The sequence below is a fragment of the Mastacembelus armatus genome, chromosome 15, assembly GCF_900324485.2.
Source record: "Mastacembelus armatus chromosome 15, fMasArm1.2, whole genome shotgun sequence".
NCBI classification, from domain to species: domain Eukaryota; kingdom Metazoa; phylum Chordata; class Actinopteri; order Synbranchiformes; family Mastacembelidae; genus Mastacembelus; species Mastacembelus armatus.
The window spans coordinates 11,322,210-11,348,968 of record NC_046647.1 but is presented as its reverse complement, the minus strand read 5'-3'; the positions used below and the strand labels follow the sequence as shown (position 1 = coordinate 11,348,968).

The window sequence follows — 26,759 nt, the reverse complement described above, 5'->3', positions numbered from 1 at the left end:
ATAGATGCTCAACTCTGTAGATCTGGCTAATGTCCTGCCAGCCTCTTGGCACAATACACATTATGGTGCATAGATCAGACCCGACACACTCAGGGAGCATTTGTGTGAGGTGACAAATTGCTGTACAAAATGGAACATGTATTCAGACTGTGCTTCCATACAGTACGGAAGAACAGTGTTGCAGTTGCTGCCTGCCTGTGGAAACATATGTTCTTCATTGCCCTCTATAAATCCTGTATTAACTTCTGTTTCATATTTAGATCTGATTGAAATAACATTAATATGTACTACATCCACATTAAACATTTCCAATCTAGTTCCACAATTTAAACTGTTAGAGGCTCACTGGAGTTTTCAATAGTAGATTTTTCCTCCTTTTTTTTAATGTTTAGCAAAACAAGATCAAAGAGTGTTTCTGTCTTTTGCGATTTGCATTAAAGGAGCAAGTAGCCGCAGCACTCTATGACTGTAGTAAAGTCTGACTGACAAGAAAATTGTTTTTATCAAAGCAAAACATATCCAACTGCAAACTTATCTTCATACTTCTGTTCATCTTCAGACTTGTTTTCTTTTAATTATCAGCCTTGTTAGCTTTTTTTTTTTTTTTTAGTTTTAAAGGTGAATACAAATCACATCCAACCGTCACTATGAAGTTCAACGCACAGGGACCTTTTCTCTTTAATGTATGAGGGATTGCTTTTTGTGAAATGGACATGGAATAAACAGATCATTTAAATGTGACCAAAGTGTGAGATAATGTTTTATGTGACTATCATCAAAGGAGCTAGAAACAAGTTGTTAAATGAAAATGTGTGAAATTCTCAAATTCTATATAAATGCTGTCAATATGAGTTATACTCTACATTTTCATGTAATGTATATTGTAGTATAATTTAATATAATACATTACAATTTAGATCCATCTGTTGTGACTGAGATAAAGCATATCAAATCGCTGGGAGTTTACATTTGTTTATCAGCCTGTGATTTCACATTTTTGTACATGCACTTTACAAGTGTTACCTATATTTTATTCGGTTTCGGAATATGTTTTGTAACCATATATGTTAATGTTTAGGTCTTTTAGCTGAAGGGCTCTGCACATGATTGCAGCATGAAGTGCTTTAGCTTGCCTGTACTGTAAAAACTACATTCAGAAATTGCAACCTGTTTAAAACCCAGATGGACAAATCTATATTTTTATTAAAGCAATTTCATGTTGGTCAGATGTAAGAAAAACTCAACTTTATAATGTGTGTGGTAGATTTAACAAAGTGTTGCTGGTGGCCTGTTTCCATTGCAGTATTGCCTCTCACTCAGGAATGGGTGCAGAGGGACACTTACTTAAACTAGAATGATAATAATATAGCAGTCTTACACATCTTAGTTACACCTGTTCACACTCATTTGCATAAAGTCTCTCTGGTAAAATATCCTTCTTCCAGATCACAGGCATGCATTTGATTTGACTCGGTCAGTGGCAGTCTTCTGTAATGCTGGTAAATGGTTCAGTTCCACATTAAAACAGGCAGGAGTACTCATGCTGAGAGGAGGTTTTAGCCCTTGCTAGCATGAATGATGCATTTAGCTTAGGAACTGACATGGCTGAGACCACTTTGATCTGTCGAAGGATTGAATGTCAGGCATAGGGATGAGAGCCAACTAGGCTAACGTTTAAGGTTTGATTGTTTCAGCTACAATAGTCCAATTCCTCCAATTCCTTTAGATATCCCCCTGAAAAGGACTTCTCACAATCCAAGACTCTAAAGCTGCTACCAAGAGAATTTCTACCAGACCGATAGTGTTGCTGTGACATTCTGTCAAACCACTGTCTCTGATTATACAAGAGTTAGTTTCAGCCAAGGAAATATGCATTGTCAAATACATGTTTCAAGACTGGTGATAGTTTCCAGGAAGCAAATGGTCATTCCTTATAAAAATGGGATCAGTTCTCGTTCTAACTTGTAAAAACACTGCTGTTGTTCTGATTTGTTTTCCTGATTATTATGTATATAATAATAATATAATACATAGTAAATATATAGACAAGTTAGTCAGGCACATGCTGTATTTTGCTTTTCTTTACTGTTGCGACTTTCATTAGTTTTTCTTGAAACAAGGGCCGGCTACTTCACATCATAAAATCCAGTCCTGTACATAGACTGTAGTATACAAACAGCACGTGACTTGCATTGGAACAAAGCATTGTTACTGAATGTAATCCAAGAGGCAATTACATTTCTTCAAAAAACATATTTGCCAGTGGATCCTGTATGCGACATGGTTGTAAATTGTAAAAAATTGTTGGCACTGTAGCACGGAAGCAGGGGAAATTAATTCAAAGCCTTTTTATTCATTAATTATCACTTACTTAAACATGCAAAGTAGCATTTATCCAAAGAATGACCAAAAAATGTGTTTAAACCAACCTGCACCTCTTTCTCCTGGTTTGAGCCCTTTAAGCCACAGTAAACACAAGGTCAAGAACTTTAACCCTCTAGGGATCGAGTGCACTACTGTAGCGGGACTGTGTTTTGAAATAAGAGCAAACTTAGTTGAGAACTTTGTAATGAAGGGTGTGAACTCCAGGGACCGAAACAGAAACTCTCTGCAGTGTGCTTTGCTGTGTATTAAACCCAATTTATTATGTTCCATAAGTTTGAGTGCATAAGCTCCTGGAGTTCTTTTTCCTTTTTGTTATGTCCTGTCTCTTATAATAATACAGTTGGTACAAGCTGTTATTGTATCTGCAGCATGGACATATTCAGTGTTTAATTTATTTTATAAATTCTCATTTTTATAAATTGCCAAGCCACTTTTCATACTGAATTGCAGCTGAAATTGTCCTTTAGCCCTGGGCAACACATAACCTTCCCAGTCCTCGGCCTCTCACAGAAGCATTTGATTTTTTTTTAGGAGCTTTAACTTGGTGTATTTATCATTTTAGTCATGTACCGTTTACGTTAAAATCTCAAAGAATCCAAGGGACACAATAGAAGAGGGTGTGAAGCTCTGAGAGAATAGGGGATGATATATTGGAGTGAAAACTAATTTCCAACCTGTCTGAAGAAACTCTCTCTCTCTCTCCCTCCCCCAGGCTGTTCTCTGCCTTCTCAGTGACCTTATCATTGTGTTATTATTATTTTTGCTGATCTTGATTTATTATGTTTATGCTCTTCCACTTTGACTGTTAATCTGAGTCTGGAGTTGGGGCTAGGGTTAGACTGATTTGAAAAGTGCATTGCTTTGTTGTTGTTGTTTGTTTTTTTTTCTTTTAATGCAATGTATAACATTAGGAAGGGAATGCAGGGGTGAGAGATGAGTTACTAAATAAGCTGTAATTCATTTGAGAGTGGCTGTGATTTGAAATACGATATTGTTTTTTTTTTCCTATATATTCCCTATTTTCTTTGAAATTGTTTTTTTCTGCTGGAACACATTTTCAGCCACACACACAGAGCTATTGCTCCATTCACTAGGCCTCAGTTACCCTGTAACTGTAGCACATGGTAGTCCAGTGAGGTAAAAGATTGGCTTCTGTGACTGTGGATCAATTTCTATAAGTTTTCATTATATGAATGATGGGGAAGCCAGTATAAAATTCATCAAGCTAAATGAAATCAATTTTGTCAGATTTACTTATGTGAAACCTCCTCAGCAGGATCATATTGAAATGTTTATTGATTGTTGAAGTTGATTGGCTGGTTCATTGTCCAGTTAGAAGAGTTTACTTTTAATAGTGAAATGACTCATGACTCTGTCAGAAATCTGAACATGTTATATGATGTTTTTTTAGATCAATTTTTCCAAATGGGCTGTCAAGTGAGTACTCCCTTGTCACCATCTTCCGAGTTAGAAGGACTACAAAAAAAGACCGCTGGTATCTTTGGCAGATTTTTGACCATTTAGGAGACAGTCAGGTGCGTCTTATTCTATATTTTAATGTCATGTATTAGTTTCAGTATCTACAAATATGCTAGGATATAATGGAAGGGATATTTCTTTGCAATAAGAACATTGTTTTAAACTCATCTCTGCTCCTCAGGTATCTGTTATTGTTGATGGTGGCAAGAAAACGCTGGAGTTTTCCTTCCAGGGCCTGCCAAAAAACACTCTTCGCTACACATTCAAGGGCCGTGTCCTACATACTCTCTTTGATCGCCAGTGGCATAAGCTGAGCATTTCTGTCCAGAGCAACATAGTCTCGATTTACATGGACTGCAACCTAATAGAAAAGAAAGTGACTGATGAGAAGGACAGTATTGACCACAGTGGGCGCACTCTCATCGCTACACGGATGGAGGACGGACGACCTGTAGATGTATGTCTTTAATTTATATATATATATTATAATATATATATAAGCGACATATATAGATTATAATATATATATATATATATATATATATGTTCATATATATATGAACAGTTTTGCAAGCAAAGCAATGTATGGGCAATGTCACACTATATAGTGAAGGGAAGATTTTTGTCAGAAGAGGATCATGATGTGATCATGTAGCTGTTGTATGATGCTGCAGTCGTCCCTTAATGAGAGCTCTTTCCCACAGATTGAACTGAAACAAATTCTCATCTACTGTGACCCTTACATGACTGAGATGGAAAATTGCTGTGAACTACTGGAGCCAAAGGTAAAACACTGAGAACAGTACTGTTTAGTGACAATCAAAAGACAACAGATAAGAATTTATGACCACATTTATATCCCTTATGAGATTGGATTTTGCATTTAAAGACATACGAATAAGATACAGTATGTTTCCTTTCAAAATCCTGAGAGAAATCTGTAATGTAATATTTCAGTAGGTCACCGCTCTCACATTAAATGTCTTGGTGTTCTGGAGAGGCAGCCTTTACTTTAACTTCGATCATAGTCTAACAATACTTTTGTCCCATACATGAGGGTTTGCACCCCCAGAATAAAGATCTTCCATCAATACACAATCAATAAGAGCTTATGTTACAGTGATTTTAAATGCAGAAATGGCCTTTGACCCCCTACTATTACATGTCTTCATCAGCATGCTGTTATGTCAGTGTAAAGTTACAGTACGTTGAGAGAAGTGCCAATAGCTTCAGAGGGACAAATAACTATTTGTCTGCTTAGTACTTTGTAAGTGTCTTGGAATTTGTATTTGGTGTTAGCAACATGACATAGATATACCACCTAAAATCCAAGTTGCTTTGGGTCAAGTGTGCTGTATTAGAGTTTTAAAGTTTTTTTGCCATGTAGCAACCATGACAAATGAAACAACCAAGAATGGTGAAAAATGGTGAAATCTTTGTATTGATCCAGTGTGAAACCAAGAATGGGACTTCCCCTCCCCTGGGTACAGAGCAGCTCCCTCAGATGCTGTCTCAGCCTGTCTCACAGTCAATTGACGGATGTCACTGTCCAACAGAAAAGGTACAATCAATTCCACCCAGCAAGGGCCTCTTATTACGTAAGTGTGTTGTCTGATGTCTGAAAAACAGCACTGATTTACACAGCATGTACTCAATCCTTTATAGGCACCAAACCGTCAGTTAGAGGACATTTATACAGAATGAGTCTTTTCCTTGGACACCAACCAAAAGTTGTATAGCCAAAATGTATTAGTAAACACAGGTATAATTCTCCCAATGTGTGCCAGCATAGTAGATCTGCTATAAATCTGCTGTCATGCTATAAAGTTTATATAAAATCTTTCAACTGCAAATGTTAGAATAAAATGCAAGAACAGACCTGAAAGTTAGCTTTGCCTGTAAGTTACAAACAGACCCATATCACTCATAGATTCATTGACTAACTTAAATCAACATTGTGGGGTCCTAGATTTACAAGAAATGTTTTGCCAGTGTACAAAATAGCTCATTTTTATCAGTAGAATGTTGAATTATAATATTAATAAGTCTGAGTAAGATTTTCACTCTGTATCATTGCCTCAAAAAATGTGTCTAAACTCTTGAATGCAAATAATTTATACTGTGTGCACAGGGAGATGTTGGTCTTCCAGGGTCAGTTGGACTGCCAGGACAAAAGGGGGAAAAAGGAGACAAGGTATGGACATTTTATATGAAGTTGACATTTGCATGAATTTGTTCTTGTTATTTATCACTGTAATTTATAGGTAATGCAGGAACTTCATTTAATCATAAAGCATATTATCATTTCCATGGCACCATGCTTTGTGTCTTGTTGTAAACAACCATACTTTTGTTTTGGTGCTGTCGTGGATTTTACCTGTGACCAGCTGCAAGGTTTCAATGTGAAGAAATAAAGCAAGTCTCTTTAAAGCAAACACATATAAATTCATCATCATCCTCAAGATACTGTAGCTCACTTCTCTTGTTGTGTCCGTCTAAGTTTTATGCTCCGCAGTCACAAAATGCTAGCATATAGCTATTTTTACAAGGGGAATTTTCTCACAAGTGTGTGAATTGGAAAATTACATATTTGCACAATCACTTTGAAAAATGGGTGTAGTTTAAAAAGAAAAGGAATGTTTCACCATGACAACTTAATGGGTGGAATTGTGTCTGGTAGAAGACCAGTCAGTGAAAATTGTGGGTGTTGTCTCGGGTGGAGGGAAACACGGAGAGTGAGTATTTTCTTTCTGTTAACTGACCTTAGGACCATATTCAGTAAGTAAGAATGCATCAGACAGCTTCACATTTTCACAAAAGGCTATCTGTTATAGCATAAACCACCACTGTTACATGTTTTCAGTGCCTCGTGCTGTGCAGACAGCCATATAGACATATAAGTGTTCACCTGAGCCTGAGCGCACATCTAAAGAGATCAATAATGCACATCTTTTGTCTGCAAAGATCACCTGAGTACAAAAAGCATGTTCGAAGTGTATTCAGAAGTAGATTACTGTGATGTTACACTACTCAACAATAATTTAAACATACATTTCGGGAGCACAGGCCATTTCATTTTTTTCCTGTTATTTCTGCAGGCCATGTGATATGAGTCACTGGCTCATACCGTTAACACCTGAAATCTAATTTCAGGTCTTCAGCAAATCAATACTTGGCACCATTTGTTTATTTACTCAACAACAAATTTCATAACAAATCCCATTACAGGCTTGAACACTAAATCAATAAGGGAAAACATGATCAGGGACTACACATTGAAGACTAAGTCAGTGGCAAACTGGCACCGTCAGATTATGGCATCTCAATATATATACAGTTTTAATATTTTGCTGAAGTGATTGATTGTTGCAGCCAACATGGACATTTATTTCATATATTTTTGACATTTACTTTATTGTAGTGTGATTGTGGTGTACATTTACCTACTCCTTCTCATGTGTTCCTTGAATCATAAGATGTTCATCATCCTTCTTTATTTCAACATCTTCTTCCTCTTAATCCCCTTCATCATCTCCTTCCTCTGTAATCAAAGGTTAAAATTTGACTTAATAAATCTCAGTCAGGTAAACATTTGACAGTTATGAGTGAAATCAATACAGTAGTTTTATAGGCACAGTAGCTCAAGTGCCACTCAATCAATTAGACAGTGGTGCTTTGAGATAATTTAATTTATCACATTACAAACAAACAAACTGCGTATGCTTTGTTTGACAAATGAGCAGCATTTTCTGTGAAATATTATTTTACCAAAATTGACTAAAATTATGATCCTGCTTTAACATAAATTAGAATGTTTGATTTAATAAGCAGTATATTCAGTATTCCAGTATATGCTGTCATTGACATTAGCTAAAGTAAAGTAAGCCACTCATTTTTCCGAACGAAAGCAGCCCATTCTTGAAAACAGCAAAATGTCAGTGATCATTGTGTGAAAATGTTTTCATGCCTTATGGGATTTGCAGATGTTCATGTGCTACTACCACTGAGGGAGAAACATTAGGAAAGTATTTATTTTGAGCCATCTGTGCAGTATATCAGAATCATCATGCTGACACAATCATGTAGTAATTGCTTTTCTGTTATTCAGTCTGACCTTGGTGCACATTAATCCAGATGAAAAATTATGGTAGTGTTGCACTTTTTTAAATTCATTTTGATCCCTGAATTTCCAAGGGACGTCCAGTGACTATTAAACATTATTGCACTCATTAGATTTACATTACCATACATTAAAATAAAGATAGTGAAGTTATAGGAAATACTGCTAATAAGGTAAACTCATGAGACTTTAAATGACCAACATGAGAACCTCGTCCTATATAAAACAGTTTCTTTCAGTCAGAATATACTTATTAACAATTTAACTTTACATCATAGATATTTAATCAAAGACATCTGGGCAATTTAGAGCATTTAAAAGACCCATAACACAAATTGTAGGCCAATCATCATGACCTACACTGAGGGCTTCTTGGGAAAGTGTGTGGGGATTACTTTGGCTGTGTTACTCCAACAAAAAGTATTAGATTTTGGTGGAGGATTCTAATGCAGTGCAAAGGGATTAAACTGCCATGATTAATCCAGACTCCCTTAGGAAATTAAACAGATAAGTAGTGAGTTATAAGAATGCAGCTTTCTTGAAAGGAAATCCATTTTCTATGGTATTGCACATAAACCCTGGTATTACTAGATTTAGAGCTCCTGCATGTATATGCAAAATAAAAATGAAAAAAAGAAAAAGAAACAAAAAAACAATAACAGGCATAATGTTGAAATTAAAACTTCTTCCTTTTTTATAATACCCTTAATTTGTTTTGTAGGATTTACAACTCTCTTGTTCTTATGGCCTGTGTTTCAATTTATGCCTACTGTACCTCCAAAGTGAATAATACAAGGAATTTTATTCAACACAGTTTATTATTGCGCTGACACTGAATTCTGATTAGCTGTCAAAACCTTCCATTGTTTCTATTGTATTCATCAGCATTAACATGTTATTAGGTTTTCTAAAAAGGTTTTGCGTCAGTGGTTGAATAGAACATTGAAAACTGAATTGTAAGCACTATGAAGTGGATGTACATTCCTATGTCAATTTTATCGGAGGTTTATCTTTTCTTGATGAATAATAGCGGCTGTGACTTTCTGGTATTAAAATAATGTCATCTAAATGCTGAGTTGCTGGAAAGTGTTACATCTTTCCACACGCTTAATATCTATGTAGTCACAGGAGAAAAGATTTTTTTTTTTTTACGAATGTACTTCCAAAGGTTTGGCTGCAATAATGGTCAGAATATTCTTTTCATAATCTATGGTATTTGGCTTGTCACTTATTAGCTTTGTTTACTTTTTTTTTGTTCTTTCTAAGCAAACCTATTGAATTCTATCAAACAGCTTGTAATGAAGATGTGACCATGAATGGGCATCATGTTTAATTAGATTCTTAGCTTGCAGCCCGCTCTGCATTCTGCATTAGTTTAATTATAACTATCTACCTCCATCTTCTCTCTTACACCAATATTGTGAACAACCTTTTTCCTTTTGCTCTCAGGTTCTTTCCCATTGTGTCTTGTCCTCTATCGCCTTGTAAAATCATACCCCTAATATGAAATTTTAATTTCTTGCCTTCTCTTGACCTCTTTTTTTTTTTAAATAATATGATTATTGTAATAACACAGTGAACCTTAACAAGGTTCAGATTTGTGCTTTCCAGTTGTTGGGAAATCCTATCCTGACCTGCAGCTGCTGAGCCACTGTGTCAGCAAGGACTTATGGAACAGCTGTAGAACAAAGATCACTGATGAAATGACAAACCTTCATGAAACTAATGCATGAATGAAAGACCTTTCACTAACAGTTCTGTTTGTTGTTTCTGTCACAGGGGGACGCAGGGGAGCCCGGTCTTCCAGGAAACCCAGGACACAAGGCAGGTTACTCACTAAAGAAATACCTTAAGAATCTTCATAAAATTCCCTAGTGTCACTTTCTCTTTCAAGCTGATTGATATTGTGATTGATATTGATTCAATTTTTATGTTTTTTTTTTTCTTAAATTAATTTGGTTTTAGTTTCAATTTGATTTGGTGTACTGCATAGTTTTCAGATCCAGTGAATAGCAGGTGGCTCTTTTTGCATAGTGATTTATGGAATCTGTCACTGCCCCTCTGTGGGATGATTTTCTAACATCATTGGATTGAATCATTGGCTGGCTTTGTATGGACCCCGTCACAGCATCACAGGAAAAAAAGCAATCTCAAAATCAAATTAAATAAACAAGTGGGTCCCTGGTTGGCATATGGAAGAGTAGTCCCACTGCCGAGACACAAGTTTATTCCCGAGGAGCAGTGTTTCAGGATTGGCCAGTTGCCCCATTGCTGTTGGCAGTCGTATTGGGTGGTAAGCCAGTAAGGGATCATATCTCTATTGCTGCACTCGCAACTTCTACTAGATGGTCTGGCCTTGTGTGCCGGGGGGGTTGGGCCCTAAGTGTGAACGTAAGTCTCTGTTATGCCCTTGGTAAAGCTTGACTTGCATAACTTTGGGTATTTGAGGTAACATGTAGCTGTCTACACCCCCCGCAGGCCAACAGTGGGGGTCAGGAGTGACCAACATTAGCAGTGACTGGGATATTTAAAACTGGAAGAAAAATGGGAGCTTTCAGTTTGTTGTTTCCTTGTAGTGTTCTTGTTAACATGGGAAAGACTGTCGATCATCAACAACTGGGAGGCCTTTGTTAATATCCTTCAGTCAGGGATGGCCTGTCCAGGCACCAGAAACGACCTGCTGTCAGTACAGGGATTTCTTATTGTCATTATGTCCTCTAGTGTTTTTATGGATTGGTAAAAGAGGGTGTATCATTGTGATCCTATACTCATAAAAATGAAGAAAATAAATAGAAAATATATATCTGCTAAATATTTCATTGCATTTAAGTGGTCAGTTGGGCTGTAGATTGTTATGGATGTTTATGCATCAGCAGTAAATGGGATCATTCCTAGATGTGGAAAATGTGGATGTGGATAATCCTCGATCTATATCCGCTGAAGCTGCTAAGCTCACTGCAGGGTGACATATTTGCTCATGAACCTTGATACATATAATACGCTATAACCTGTAATGGCACAGCTCTCTTCACTTGTGTTGTCTGAGACGAGGTTCAGGAGCCAGCTAAAGCTCTTTTGCTACACAACAGTGCACAAAAAAAATCTACCTCAAGAGCAGTTGGGTCATCAATATTAATTCTAATGCAGCGCACCATGTTGTGTAGTATTTTATACTTCAGCTCAGTTCCTCATGAATAAACCATTGTCTGCTCTGGACATGTTTCATAAGTTAGTGTTTGTAATATTATTACACTAGTCTACTTCTTATACATTTATAGGTGTATGGACACATGTTCTGTACAGATGGCATAAGGCACTTCTTGCTTAAATTGTGCCCTTGGACAAAACCTAAGACACTTGCTTTTACAGGCTCTGTTGGTAGCCATATCATGAAAACAACAATTTCATGCAGCAGCTGTCGATATTATAAGAGCAATGATATGGTTGCCCTTGGACACTATAGTTTAGCAGTTTTCTTGAGCTTTACTGGCTGACTGAGGTCATGAAATTGTATGGGTGTAATAACCGAGCCAACAAGTTTCAAGCCCTTTCACACATATCTGGCAGCGTGTGTGGAAAGAGGCTTGGTAGCTTCCAAAGAATCAGCGATAAGGAAGATATTTGTGGAAATAAGCCTTTAGGAAGTTATATTTGTGGAAATAAGCCTTTAACAGCTTATTTCCTGACTACATAAAGTCTTATGCATAGGTTTGGAGCTGAAGCTGAAATGAACATTTTTGCTGGGAATCTATTGCCTGATTCTGAAGTGTGTTTTTGTATTGGTATCAATATTATGTAAGTGCATGGTTCTTTGCTCAGCACAGTTTGAAGTAACTATGAGTGAGTTGTGGAAATTGGAATTAGTCTTGATATTTCATTTCATTTTATTTATTTGACAGGGACAAACAAGCAGAAAACAAGCTCTCTAAATGAACCAGAGCTTGACAATAAAATAATAAAATAATAAAAAACAATATTAAGTAAACAATATTATAATAAAATATAAAACAGTCCAAACTACATATGACACAATTCCCAAATAAGCAAGACAAAAGCAATACATGTGTCTTCCGTGCAAAATTGGATAGAATATTCGTTTTTTTTTTTTTGTCCTGCCCCTGTAGCACATAGTGGGACACAATGGTTTTTATTTGTTTATTTATTTTGCATGTATACTTTAACAGTGAATTGTGAAGGCACAGAAAGGAAACATGGAGAGGAAAGAACATGCAACTAACAGCAATTTAGTAGTTTTTTTTTTTTTGGATGAATGTATAGATGGTCTTATGCATTCAAATCTGATTATCTCAAAAAGACATAAAACAATTTTTTTGTATTGACAAGTTTAAAACGAAGGTGGCATTAAAACACTGTCACATTTTTTTAAACCCAGTACGTGTAAAGGTGAAAAAAAGATGAAAGTATGAACTTTTCTTTGCCTTTTAACTTTCAATCTTGTCATTGCAGGGGGAACTTGGATCAGCAGGGCAAAAGGGAATCGATGGGGAGAAGGTAAGTAGTACTATCTCCGGCAGACATATATTCCATACATAGCACATCAGCCAGATCTATTTTTGTCAGGGAATCAATTCTTATAGGCTTTTCTTTTTTTTTTTTTCTTTTTTTTTTTTTGATGCCTTGGGGTTAGGAGTGAAGTAGAGTTTCTATGTGGCTGTTTTCAGGTGCCTGTCATATCTGAAGTTGATTTTATTGTGTTCTAGCCTTTAATGTCCTTCTGCAGTGATATTAATTGGCACACGTATGCTACCATAGGCTTGGCATACTAATGGACTAAACATATTTTTCGAATTACAGTAAGCTCCTTCTGGTCAAACTTAATTGCATGCTTTTAAATCCGGCTGCTGTGACAAAACTAATGTATGTAATGATCATTAAGCCACAGCAAGTGCTAGTACTATTAAGCTTTTTTTCTAAATTTAAATGCATAAGAATTAAATTATGATTCTTGGATCTTAGTGATTTAGTTGATTTAGCCACAAGCAAATTAGTGTGCATTCTTTTAAAGTATTAGTTAAATAAAAGGGTATGTTTTTATTGTACAACGTTTGTTTGCCCACAATGGCATAATCCTACTAGATGGTAGCTGTGCAGATGGTCAGTTTAAAGTGGTTTAATAAAGGGACACATCAGCATCTCCCCCTCGAGCAAACAAACAGCTGCCACAGAAATCAGTCTCCTTGCATTCAGAGAGGTTGCTGTAACACTAATTCAGAGAAATTAGAAAATATAACCTTGAGTAAGCCTAGGTATGTTGATACAAAAGATTACCTATGGATACTGGTCATTACATGTGCTCGGTGAAACTCATCTTAAATGTACTAATAGTAAGACATTGTTAGATAAGCTGTTTTTTTTTTTTTAATTAAAAAGCTACTGGGCTACACTGAATAGTTGAGGTTTCGGATATCTCAGAATATGGTAAAATGAATAATTTTAATTATTTCTCTGTGATGGACTGGTGACCTGTCCAGGGTGTACCCCTGCCTTTCACCCAAAGAGAGCTGGGATAGGCTCCAGCAGATCCCTGTGACCCTAAAAGGGAATAACCAAGTATAGATGATGGATGGATGGATGGAGCCATTCTCCATTGTAACAATTCAACCTTTAAATTATATGGATTTTACCAAAGCCCTTTAGTAGGATTAATGGTTACTTCCCTGCATATATGAATAATATAGTTGCCAATGATAACTGAGAAAAAAAGGTTATCTGCCTCAAACTGCACCTTTCAGATTAGATATTTAAGAAGTGGATAAGCTAGAAAGAATCACTGTAGATATTGTACTTTATGTTTTACTCCCAACCCTGCATTAACCTAACATGGAAATCATAAATTACAGTGAGTGTGCAGTAATCCAAGTAAAATACAGATTGAAGTAAACAAATAAATAAATAAATAAATAAAATGCCTTGGCAGGTTATAAACTCCAGCATTAGTTTGCATCTCCACAGCCCAGCGTGGCTCATTTTGTTCCATGGTAAGTGGTTGTTAGCAACTTGAAAAGCCAGTTGACGTCATATGTATATTTACATATGAATGACATGATCAAGTTTATTTACATAGATTTGTTTGAGGGAAAGCAAGACCACCTAGCTGGAAATGAACTCTGTCCACATCAAAGAGTGGCTGATTTGTTGTCATAATATTATACAAACTTTAGTGGAAGAGTGAGAATGTACATGATTTGTCCGATCAGATCTCTTATTTTTACTCTCTGATTGCTGTAGCACCAACAGCAATCAGGAGGAAAGAGCAGCAGAGAGTCTGCCTACAGGCTCTCTAACTCTCCTACTTCCCTCTGCTCTGTGTGTGTGTGTGAGTATATGTGTGAGGCTTCCTTGTTAATGGTGCTCATTTGGGATCTTTTATTAGAAATGAGATTCTCATTGTTATTTCAGTAATGAGTGAGTGATTAGAATTGTATCATTTAGCCATCCACTCGTTCATGCATTTAAAGAAATACAGTACATTTAGGATGTATGTTTTTATGCAGTCAACCCTGCAGACAGATAATACTGACAAACATTCATCTCTGCATTTCCACTGCACTTGTAGGTCGGGGGGGCAACATGTTTTCCTGGCAGTATAGCAGAGGTGACCCTTGTCTTTTACCTTTGTTCATCCCACATGAGCAGTCGGGTTTTCTTTGGCTACACTCACAGGGTTCATTGTCACAGGTGGTGTATGGAGCACAGACAGTATTGACCCAGATGGAGACATGGCCTGGCAGCAATCGCAGTGAAGTAACTCTAATTCATGATGATGTTGAAACTGTTGCAAAAACACATAGTAGACAAAGTGCCAAGAACCACAGTATGTCACGCAATGCAGTGTTGATTGATGCTTGATTGCTTATATAAGATTGTACTGTACTTAGAGAACTGACAAAGAAACTAGAAACAGGAGTGTGAGTGTGAAGGTTGGGTGACTGAAAGGAGGGAAGGTCTGGTGGGCATCTGGTGACTGGATGGAGAATGGCAGGAGACAGGCAGTAAGGCCAAAACAAATGGGGGCGATACAGGAATTTTAAAGCTCACCATACATAGCCCCTCCTTTTCTTGAGGGGTTTAAAGAAAAAAACATGAGTTGAACAATGGAGAATATGTCATTGAATTATAATTTATTTGTCCAGTACTACACACTCTCTACCTTAGCACAAATATAGCTGATCTAGCTAAATGAAAAGTTAAAAGGATAAACTGCCAAATGCTCCAATAAGTTCACCAACTAGTCAGAAACTTTATCTGTTTGCCATTTAGTGTTGAGCAGAATGTATAATAGGTTTATTGGGCTTTTTTTTCTAACAATAGATGCCTGCTGCAGCAGAAAAGTGACACTGATGAAAGTGTTTAGAGTGAGCCTGAAGAACTGCTTTTCATAAAACCGGGACTAAGAGCTAATAGACTATAAAGCCAATGAACCATTGATGTCAGTTTGTCGCTACAAACATCTCTTTTTTTACAAACATCTCTTTTCTCATACAAATATTCAGCCCCTGTTAATATACAATATTGATCATAGCTACTTTTCAAGTACAAAGATTAAAATCAGTTAGCCATTTCTACGTAAACAAATACTCATAACACATACTTTAGCCATTTATCACAGCTGACACTTTACATTACCCTTGTAGTATCCTCTTGAATATTCTGTGGAAACTACGTAAATATTAGGATCTTGAACAAGTCTCCTGTGCATGAAAGTTCTGCATCGAACTATAGTGGGATGTTCATATATATATATATATATATATATATATATATATATATATATATATATATATAGTGTTTTTTGTGATATATTTGATTCATTTTTGTATCTCGTGTACTAGATTTAGATGCATATGAAGGCAGAATGCTGGAACTAAAGATACTCAGATGTAGCCCAGTGGTTCCCAAATGGTGAGACTGTACCTCAAAATGTTGTCAGCTCCATGAACCTGTCTGGTATAAATTGGTGTGTTGCTGATTTGAAGTTTCAAATAAATTCTTGAAATGTTTAGGTACATGTTTCAGTATTAATATAGTCAAGTCATTTTCTTTGGTATTAGTAAATAAAAATAACTGTTTACAGAATGATAAACAGTGACAGGGGCTATTTTGCATAGATTCGAGCATAGGTGTGCCTTGAGATTTTGACACACACAAAAACACTGACATAACCTGCCCCTATCTCCTCTGTAAGTATTGAGCATTACAGGAATAAAGGGTTAAAAGCAGCATAGCCAGTTCCTCCATAAGTGATAAGTGATAAGCCCCATTGACTGAATAAGACTGGCTACAGCCTGCTCCTTCTTAACCTGTAAATCACTTACAGTAATCACTTGTTCCGGTTTGAATTTAAGTTAGATCAATATCAAGAAAAGCTCAGATCATGAATTAATACTATTGCTCTGTGTTTGTTATACAGTAATGCTCCTATAATTCAACATCAACATCAGCATGTTGTGGTAATTGTGGCTCATTGTATTGCAATGGGTAGCTGGCTCAAGATAGTAAAAAAACACAGAAAATGTAGGTTACCAGCCTCACAACTGTAAACAAATCCATTATTTTTATGTTGCGCAACTAAAAAAGCTTGATGACTTTAGTTAACCTATTTACCGTAGCTTAGTCTATTACCTGATACATCTCTTTTGCTGCAATTAGCTCATATTCCATTTTTAAAACTAGTATGTTATTTAAGGCTCGAGTAGACACCTGAGAAGGCAGAATTCTACGTATGAGCATGTGATCTAGTATCGTTTTGCAGATAGGCCTACATGTCTGATGGGGCAGAAGCAGTGCAAACTGTATTATCTTGTGGGTAATCAAAGATACATTTGTGCAGATATAATGGTCAATGTTTCAAGACTCAAAGGTGAAGAGTGTCACAGAAGGAGTCAAGCAGCAATAATAGAACATGACACCTTCTGCACGACAGACCTCTGACAGTGAACTCTGATACCCTCACACAATGACCTTTTGTTTACGTTACCTTGGTGAATTACAGTATATACATTCATGGAGACTTATGGACATGTTAACAAGTCGTCTTTTGAGGCACTTGATGTCAGTGTGATAAGTCTTAAAACACACTTATGTGGTGGTGTATCGCTGAGCAAATGGAAAGTCACAAAAGGCATTTCCTGCTGTAACCTCCCTGGCATTTGAGGGTCGGCACTTAAGATATCTGTGTTGCTTAGAGATCTTGTTCCACAGAGCTTTAAAGGCTTGTAATTCAGGATAATGTTTCCCCACCAGAATGTTCTTAATACATAATCTATCTACAATTTTAACTTTGCATCTTCCCAATAGGCCAGACCCAGTTTACTATGATTGAACAGTAACAAAAACTTGCAGTCATTCTACCACTAGTCAGACAAGGGCATTGGCCTGCAGCTGTTCTAGTTGGTAAAAGGTATAAGTAAACATAATTAGCATACATTTGTACATTGCTGCTTCTCTGGCTGTTTATTTGCTTGCTTTAGTTGTCTGGTGCTGGGGATTTGCCAGACTGTCTTGTGGCCCCACCGCTACAAGAGTGACGAGACACAGTGGTGTGTGTAATTAGCAGGCAAATGTAAACAGCTCCCCTCAGTGTTCTGACCTCGTGCTGCAGGAACGACAGCCGCACAGCCAGCAACAGCCTATTCTCAGCCTATTCCCAGCCCGCTCTCCCTCATTCATTCTTCCCTGTAAATGCAACAAAGCTCAAAGCTTGTAACACAGCTAACAATATATCCAAGCCCTCTAGTTAACATTTCCATCCATGTCTCTGTGCATCAGAATTGGGCCTATGGGCTCATGACTGAGTCCAGCAGACAAAAGGGCAGAATTGTAACTAGGGTATGGTCTAGGGGTAGGAGGATAAACACTTTCCCCCCTAAAATAGTCATTTTATGGTACTTACTTCAAAAATAGCACCTTCATGACAATCATTATATCGTTATAGATTTTCATTTTAACAAGGGATAATCCAAAATATTATGTTTGCCATAATCTAAATATAGATATACCATATTCTTTTTCTTTGTAATTTACTTTCTACTGCAACTGATATAGACATTTGTATCATTAAACAATCTGTTGTTCCTTCAAAACACTTAATGCTACTTGAAGTCTGTTGCTGTGGCTGTTGTAAAAGTCTTTATAGATGGAGACTTGGGGATTGTAGATGTGTGACATTGCAGTAAGAACAAGTATGTTTTAGCAAGAAACGGTTGATTTTGGTTGAGGACTTTAAACTAAATCCCATCATCAATCTGTTTTGCTAAATACACCATGTCATTATATTGAATTTTTGTTTTCCCAAAGGGTACACGATCTGTTACGTGAGTACCAAATAAGTGCAGGCTGATTAACACAGTATTTTTTTTTACATTAAAACAGATCAGTTAAAAAAAAGATCATTAAAATGATAAAATGAAAAACTTTGAACAAAATGAAACTTATGTTGTTCCCTAAAACTAATTATCAAAAAATACATATATAGTGAACGTATTCAAAGCACCAGCTCTGAATTAATTCAGAAGGTGTGATGTTTAAGGCTCTAGGAAAATTAGACAGAGCGCAATCTGTTTTTTTTTATATGTTTCCTTTGTGTAGTATAATTTAGTTCAAAATATCCAGAACTGCCAAACACCCAGGCAAAAAAAGTGAGACTTATTTTTTAATTGCTGCAGTTGTTCTTATGTACATTACAGACAAGTCCAGATGCTGGGCCTAGCTTCGTTTGCTGTCACTGACAACATGCAGAGTTGGAGTTGTCTGAATGATTACACAGTCAAACCAAGTTTTCATCAAAAATACGGTTTTTTATTCATAGCCCAAGCATTTTTTTTTGTCTTTTATGCTAAATTAACAACCACAAGCACACATGGGAAGGTGAGCACCAGTCAGTCTGAGGTGAGAGAGTGTATTGTTTGCATTTGGCAAACCTAATAAATTCTGAATCTTTTATGTAAAACTGCTTTGTTGACTGTTGTTATTAAAATATTTACCAGTAGAAAACATTTTTGTGGAACACAAATGATCCACAGTTGCAAAGCTTAGCTAGAGCGACTTATTGACTGAGCTTCTGACTGACCTGAATTTGGTTTGTGTTAAGAACATGTTGTGCCATGTCAAAAATAACTCACCAACTTACACATATTTATTTCAGTTGCATTATGCAGTTTGAATTAAGGCAGTTTTATGTAAACATATTTTCTTGTGTCTGAAGTCTGCAGTAAGAAAACTCTGAAGTTGGGAAGTTTGTAAATTTTTCTTCAGTGTGATTTATACCTAGGCAGAGCCTGTAGTTTCATAATGTACATATATGTATCACAAATTCTGGGCTTCATTTAAGCAGCTATTAGCTCCAGTATCATACAGAATCCAATCATTTACACTTAGTTTTTCCCTGTTTGTGATTTTTACAGTCAGCTTAAGTTCAAGTCATTTATAGGCATTAACGTTAATATCATAACTTTATGGACCAAGTTAAGCTCCATTTGAATTATTTGCATATGAATTAAACGAACACAAACTTAGTGAACTTGAGAAACCAGACACAATATAAAAAACATTTTAAAAATATCTACAATCAGATTAAATATACAGTCATTGTATCTGGCACAGGGTGATGCAGTTTTTTTCATTTTAGATCACCATATCTTTGAACTATTAAATGTGAATATGTGGTTAGAGAAGAAATGATCAGAAGCTTCATGAGAGCAATTTGTAGTTTGGTTGGAAATGTTGTAGGAGTGGGCTGTTATTAGCTTTTCAACTTTAAGCTATTGATAAGATAACAGATAACTCCAATTACTTTTGCTTTAGCTGCAATTTTACATTATACTGAGAAGTAATTAATTTTTTATCACCAATTTGACAGATGTCCTATAAAGAGAGACTTGAGCACTGCTTGACTCTTCTAACATATTGCATTTAACTCATTTAACAATGTGAATGTGAGAAAAATGCCAGGCTTGTGGTCCTTTAGTAACAAGGGAAAACAATATAACGTTAAGGATCACAGTAACAAGTAAACATTACAGGGCCCTTTTTGCTGTACTAATGAGACAAGCTCTCATTGCTCCAAAGTGGTGGCAAAATTCTGACAAGATTAATCAAATACTCTTCTGTAATTGACAGAACCTGAAGTTGTTTACGTCCTTGTTATTAGATGAGGCTTGTACTCTGATTCGCCTTCATTTCTGCCACTGCTCTGTTAATAACTCAGGGAAATTTGCCTCTGGATCCCCTTGTGTAAGACTGCCCTAGTAAAGTGGTTTGGCTGTCGATTTAAATAAAGAAATGTGCACTCATGTATTGCTATGAGACAACTGCCCTATTATTGATAGTGTGTGTGGGCTGGGAACCTTCATAAAGTGATACCATCTGATAAAATCATGTCACAATCATGTTGTTATAAGTGCAACTTATAGGCAATCTGTATTAGCTGGCATTTCCATAGGGGCAATTATAGCATTACCGTGGCTTCTGTTTTCTGAATGTTACTGTTCAATATGAGGCTTGCAGAGAATAGGCAATGAATTAGTCACATCTATGGTGGAGCCAGACTTAATGTGATAAGAGTAGGTAATCATCTTCTGCAGATATATAATTCACTATTAATAGCCTTTCTAACTCTAAATTTAACCATGACAAATTATTGTATTTCTGAGTCATTTTACAGACCGCTCACACTGCCATCTTTCCTGTCCCTCCCCAACCTATTTCAAGGAGTTGCTGCTACTGGCCCAAATGTGTCACACCTAACAAGGCTTGCTGCAAATTTAGCCTGTCAATATGTGTCAAGCCTCATTCATCAACTATCACTCTTTAACTCAGCTGTCCTTCTTCTTTCACATTTCATCACCAAGAGGCTTGACTTTGCCCCGAGCTTGCGTGGCTCAATCTCACCCCCGGGTCCTCTGCTTCAAGGTGTAAAAGCAATGACAGTCACCGTCCTTGCTAAAAACCTATGTGCAATGAGGGAAAACAGAGGAAGGCACTAGGGGTAGACACTGTGCAACCAGCTGATTGTGAATCTCTCAGCAAAATTGTGCTACATGTAGTGAGTGTTGATTGACATTATCTGCTCTTTTCTCGTTGACTGGTTGTGACAGGCATGAGAATCTCACACCTGCATGAGATACTTGTCTACTGACTGTCAATATACTGACATACAGTAACACATTTTTAACAATAGTTTGTCACAGTATCTTTCAATATACTGTATATTTTTTTGTTCCCAGGGTCTCAAAGGTGACCTAGGGCCAGTTGGCCCAGTCGGTCCCAAGGGCAACAAAGTGAGTGAGTCTGCCGTTTATTATGGGCTGGACAAAATCACACTAGAATTATGCTTGTTTTTCTTTTTGTAATGAACATTGATACTTCAGGGTTTCTGTTTGACGTTCATGAGCTATAATCCCAGTCTCCATCTGTTTGAAGTGCAGCTTTGATTGCTACTCCAAACATCACCAGCTAAAGAATATTGTTCTAACTGTAATAACTTAGCAAGACCTTATTGATGGTCATATATGGCAGTTTTAATCCAGGCTGAGAGAAAATTTTCCACTCACTATATTTGTGCAGTATTTGTATATTCAGAGCGAAAGGTGTTGTAATGGACATTCCCAACAAGATCCCTTTATCGTGCCCTCTCTAAACAGTGTTAATGGGACTAAGGCCTAGAGCAAAATGTGGATTGCATTCTAGTGCAGTGTTTTGGGGACTGCTCAAACAGACTCTTATATATATTAGGACATAGTGTTGTCCTGTATAGTAGGCTGGGGTTTTAGCCTGATATTTAAGACATGCTGGAAGTGCTGCCAAACTTGGTTCTTATCTTTCTTATCTTCCAATTGTATCTTATGAGCCCCTTTATAGTCTGTTTACTGACATAACTGACATGAATTTGATTAACTTCTGCCTTGCAGAAAATATTGGTCTTCTTAAAAGTTTCATTTTCTTTTTATCCCACAGTGGGGTTATTTTCCATGTATGAGATGAAATGTTTTTCCTGTAATTAGCTGCCATATCTCCTGCTCTTTTATTTTTCCTCTCTTACAGGGGCTTTTTTTTTTTGTTGTTGTTGTTGTCTTTTGGTAGAACTCACCGCATAATTGTAGGTGCAGTGCTGTGTCTGCCAGCCTTGAAGTTATAATGAGGTCTGTGTGTTTCTGTGAAGACAATAGAGAATCACAGGGTATTTTATCCTATTTTCCAGATGGGAGGGTGGGGGCGGGGGTGGAGACAGCGTTTGTATTGAAACTGACAGAGGCAGGCAGTTTTGGAAGCATGAAGTAATGAGTCCACTGAATATCCCATAGCAGGCAGATTTTAGCAGTGACATTCATTTAGACAACAAAATGGATATGAACTACAAGCACATTTTTTCTTTCATCCATATCTGATAAAAGGATATTACCAGTTGTGAAGTCCAACTCAGTGCTTTATGCAGTACTGTTGGAATTGTGGTAAGAACTGCAAGAATATTAGACAGTGATACATGAGTTTTATCTGAAAAGACAAAAAAAAAAAAAAAAAATTAGAGGCATAAAAGCCTGTGAGATCATTGCTTATACTGGGTTATGCTGGTATCAAAGGCCATCTGCTCTTTTCCTTATTTGACTTGTTGTGACTGTCTGTATGTCACAGTCACCAAATAATGTTATCATACCTGTCAATTGTTAATACTGAAAGGCTTTTACACAATGTAGTACTGCAGTGTTTATTTTAAGGCCTGCCACATGTAATAGCACTAGCCCATCTCCCATTTGTCTGACAGTGTGAAAGTCATGAGACAAGCATCATTTCCTGATATACTGTAAATACTAGTTTAAGGTCCTCTATTACACATATATTGAAACATTACTGCTGTGCATCTAACTTTAGACTTGAAAATATATTGTATAGATTTAGATTCCCATTGCACACAGTATGTCATGGATGTTTTAGGAACTTGAATAACTAATTATTGTTTTCCTTCACAGGGCGATGTGGGTCTGCCTGGAACTCCAGGGCTGCCCGTAAGTTCACAGTTTTTCATTTACATCTTATTATGTGGTCTGTAGATGTAAGGTCATTCAAAAGAACTAAATGTTGAAGCATACTCAAGAGAGTGTGACCTTAAATGGCTGGATGGAGCTTTGTAAATATCACAGCCTTTTGGCTGCCCAGGTGCTGCATACGGTGGTAAAACATCTGTCCCACAGAGATGGAAAGTGAGGCACTCAGGTGAGCAGTCCCAGTGTCACACGACCATCGCCTGGGAAGGGGGCAAACAAGAAACAGATAGACAGGCCTCAGTGGGCATCCTTACATGGGCCAAAAAGGATAGGGATGAGCAGCCAGGCAGAGAAGAATGAAGCTCCAAGCCTCAGGGAAGGGGCGAAGGTTGAAAGGTAGTCACTAGCCCTATCCTACTTTGGTGAGACATTCACTTATGAGGGTGGTGTTTGTCCCTGCAGACTCCTGGGGAAGACACCTGGGAAGAATTACACCACACTATGTATTTCCAATATAATTGGACTGGCTGCACTAGTGTTTTTCTGTGGCCCTGTAAAATTCAGAGGACAAACAACATAACCCAGAAATGTTCCAGTGCACACACAAATTGAAGGTACACGTCAACAAACTCGCAGATGCTCACATAGTCACCTATCAACATGTATAGTAAATGTGTAGGCATTGAGAACACATATGCTCTCACTGCATTGCAGCCAGGGAGTTGACAGCTTTTGGAGATTAAAGGTACTGCAAGTGGTTAGCTTATTATGTGCACATCATGAGTGGCTCAGCCTGCCAGTTTTAATCACCACTGGAGTGTCACAAAAAATGTGTCCCACTGCTTCTGGCTTGGCCCTTTTATGCCACCAAAGTGCTTACGATACCCACAGAACACTGACACCATCCATTAACTATCCTCTAATGCTAATTTTACATTTATAAGGCCAAGCAAAATAACAACTTTCCCTGCCTAACGAACATGGTTTCAGCAGACTTTATCAAATCATCCTGGTAAATCAGTCGGTGAGGGTGAGCAGAAATGTTGGGAGGGAGTTATTAAAGTACTCTGAATCTGCTGCTAGTAGATTTGCATTGGAATGATTGTTACTCAAGGTCAACACTGTGCTCAAAAGCCAACAAAAATGTACTGCTGTGCATGATTTATTAGCAAAAGAAATGCAGGGTGAATGAGGCATGTTTTATTAAGGGTGTCACAGGTCAGAGCTGTCACTCTTTTTTATAGATAAGGCTGTGAATACCTAAGGCCTGTCAGCCTCCTTGTTAACTGTTTTTTCCCCCTTTGTTTCCTTGCTTGAGGCCTTTGATTAATGTGAAAGACATACGTTGTGATTGCACATTTTTACAGCTGTTTCCAAGAAAAGTCAACAGTGTTTGACTTTTGGATTCCAGTTGAAAGAAGACACCAATTTGGCTTGTATCTGAAAGCTGATATGTTGTATGTGGCCTTGTGTCCATGCTGTGGCCTTGTTGATAGACGACTCTGTCTGCCCTTTTCTGAGTGTGGCCTGCAGGGTGTCTGGGGAGTTGTAATGGTCATGCCCTAACTTCACTTCGGGTCATGGCGGCCAAGGATAATTATTGTACCTCATGACCACTTCTGTTGCTTACCTGTAACTAACAAGCGGCCATTGCTGTACTGTATGAATTGTGTGAGTTGTTCCTATACTGATGTGTTTTTGGTTGTTTGTTTGATTCCTAGGCAGACACAGAATGTCTCAAAGGAGACCAGGTACTTTAAGTTAATATTGTTTTCACTGATAATATCTAAACATTGTCTAAACTGATGTCGATGTTTCTTATGAACGTACATCTTTATTTGCTATATCCAGGGCCCTCGTGGTGAAAAAGGAGACAAGGTAACAATTTACACATTTATTATAACATCTCATTTTTATCTTTTTTTCTTGGAGAAAGTGCACATAAGTATGTTCTCAAGCAATCAAGTATAAGTGTTAATCTCAACAAGCAATTATTGAAGCGCCATACTGCATGTGTATCCTTGAACAAGAACGTCCAAGACAAAAAAATCACTGCTCAGCATATACTTTGATTAACATACTAATAGTTCCTTATCAGGATACTGTGTAGAATAATGGAATGATGCTCTGATCAACTGAGGCTGCAAATTACCTATTAAGGGAATGGTGGAGAAGTCACCTAGAAGCTGTTCATGAGTGAGAACAGAAACTAAAGCTACACATATTCATTTTTGTTTTATTTTAATTAAGCTACTGTATTGCTGTGTATCCTATCACTGAAGATAAACCCACTAGTTATCTACTGGTCTGCAAACCATAACCTCTTCCTGTAATGCCAAATGCACATGAATATGCCACCCAATTCACTATGATAAACGTGCATGTCCTTTCCCTAGGGATTAGCTGGGGTGCCAGGTCGGCCAGGGGAACCAGGCAAAGAGGGCAAAAGGGTGAGTAAACAGAAACAGTTCACCAGTTGTGTGGGCTGGCTGGTGGTTGTACTGCCTGAGAGGACCTGGCCTGGGGAAAGGCCAGAAATGTAGCAGCTGAGTGGCTGTTGTTGTTTTTGCGGAAGGGGGGGGGGGGGGGCAAAGATGATCTGTGGCAAGGGGATTGCAGTGGGTCTGGAAAGAAGGAAGGGGTGGTGTGGGCTTGTTGTGTGACAATTAATGAATGGTCTCCATGGTCAAGGGGTCACACACACTCACAGTATGACTGGCAGCACACATGGTTGAATTCCACTGGGTGACTGTGGTATTCGGTTTGTGAAAAGGCCAGTTTGATTTGGGATAGAGACAATGTCTGAGTGAATCAACTGAAAAATTACATCATATTTATACACAACTGTGGTTAGGAATACAAGTTTTATAATGTCCAAAACTTTGCATTTACTACAATGTGAGACTTTTTTTTTTTTTGTCATAGGTTCGTAACATAGTTCAGTCATATGACTCTACTCTTAATATTTTAGAAAAACCTTTAATTAATTTATGGTGTCTTGTTATAAAACATTACAACATTGTGTTGGGCTGACAACTGTTACTCTTTGTTTTCTCCATAGCTGAAAGGTAGTGTTGACAGACAGGTGGAGTGAGTGTCCCTTTGTGTTCAGCTTAATTGACTTGGTGTGAATACCTTCGCTTGTGTCACTGCGATCAAAAATAGGCCCTTCAAATCACTGAATATTCCTGTTTTTCTTATCGGAAAAGGTCATAAAACAGCAAAAAAACATTTGGCTTCACTGCAGAAAAATATAAAATATATTGTAGGTTGAGCTGTAAAGCTCACATAAGTAGGTCAGGCAAATGTTCTTTGCAGATCAAGCAAGAGCCAAGATGATGCACAATGCTCAAGACATCTGGACATAAGTATCTCAAGAATTCCACCCTTCTGTGTGTGAATGCATTCAAACTCAAAACTTGTTCCAACAGCATTAGCAATTTATGACCTATCATCGGTTGTGTTATTTCTCAATGGATCGTTTCCCCCATAGTGCATGAAGTAACAGGATCTATTGTCAGGAAAAGTATCAACAAAAGTGTCAACAAAAATGAGCTCAGAGGCTGGTGCAGATGTGTTTTTGGTGCTTTTGTTTCTCTACCTCATTAGGTAGGTATTATTTTATAGTAAAACTGATTTAAGTAGGAACTGAGAGTCAAAGGACTGTGTGTCAGAGGCATCAGTTATGGTGTGAACCTTTCTTCTTTTCTTCTGGAACACAGCTTTATGATGAATATTTCAATCATAATTGGTTTTCAGGAAATAGAAGGCTGCTC

The 26,759-nt window shown here is 37.3% G+C and overlaps 1 protein-coding gene across 2 annotated transcripts in view; it reads left to right on the top strand.

Annotated features, from left to right (window-relative positions):
* Positions 1-26,759, top strand: part of LOC113132222 (collagen alpha-1(XIX) chain) — an 88,879-nt gene that overhangs the window by 4,850 nt on the left and 57,270 nt on the right. Inside the window, exons 5-16 of one of the 2 annotated variants that reach the window (XM_026310190.1) lie at positions 3,797-3,920; positions 4,046-4,321; positions 4,569-4,649; positions 5,315-5,425; positions 5,996-6,058; positions 9,764-9,808; positions 12,452-12,496; positions 21,229-21,282; positions 22,969-23,004; positions 24,705-24,734; positions 24,835-24,861; positions 25,380-25,433. In XM_026310190.1, the coding sequence (XP_026165975.1) occupies positions 3,797-3,920; positions 4,046-4,321; positions 4,569-4,649; positions 5,315-5,425; positions 5,996-6,058; positions 9,764-9,808; positions 12,452-12,496; positions 21,229-21,282; positions 22,969-23,004; positions 24,705-24,734; positions 24,835-24,861; positions 25,380-25,433 (946 nt within the window). The remainder of the gene's footprint in view (positions 1-3,796; positions 3,921-4,045; positions 4,322-4,568; positions 4,650-5,314; positions 5,426-5,995; positions 6,059-9,763; positions 9,809-12,451; positions 12,497-21,228; positions 21,283-22,968; positions 23,005-24,704; positions 24,735-24,834; positions 24,862-25,379; positions 25,434-26,759) is intronic. The other variant, XM_026310191.1, reaches the window with a different exon arrangement.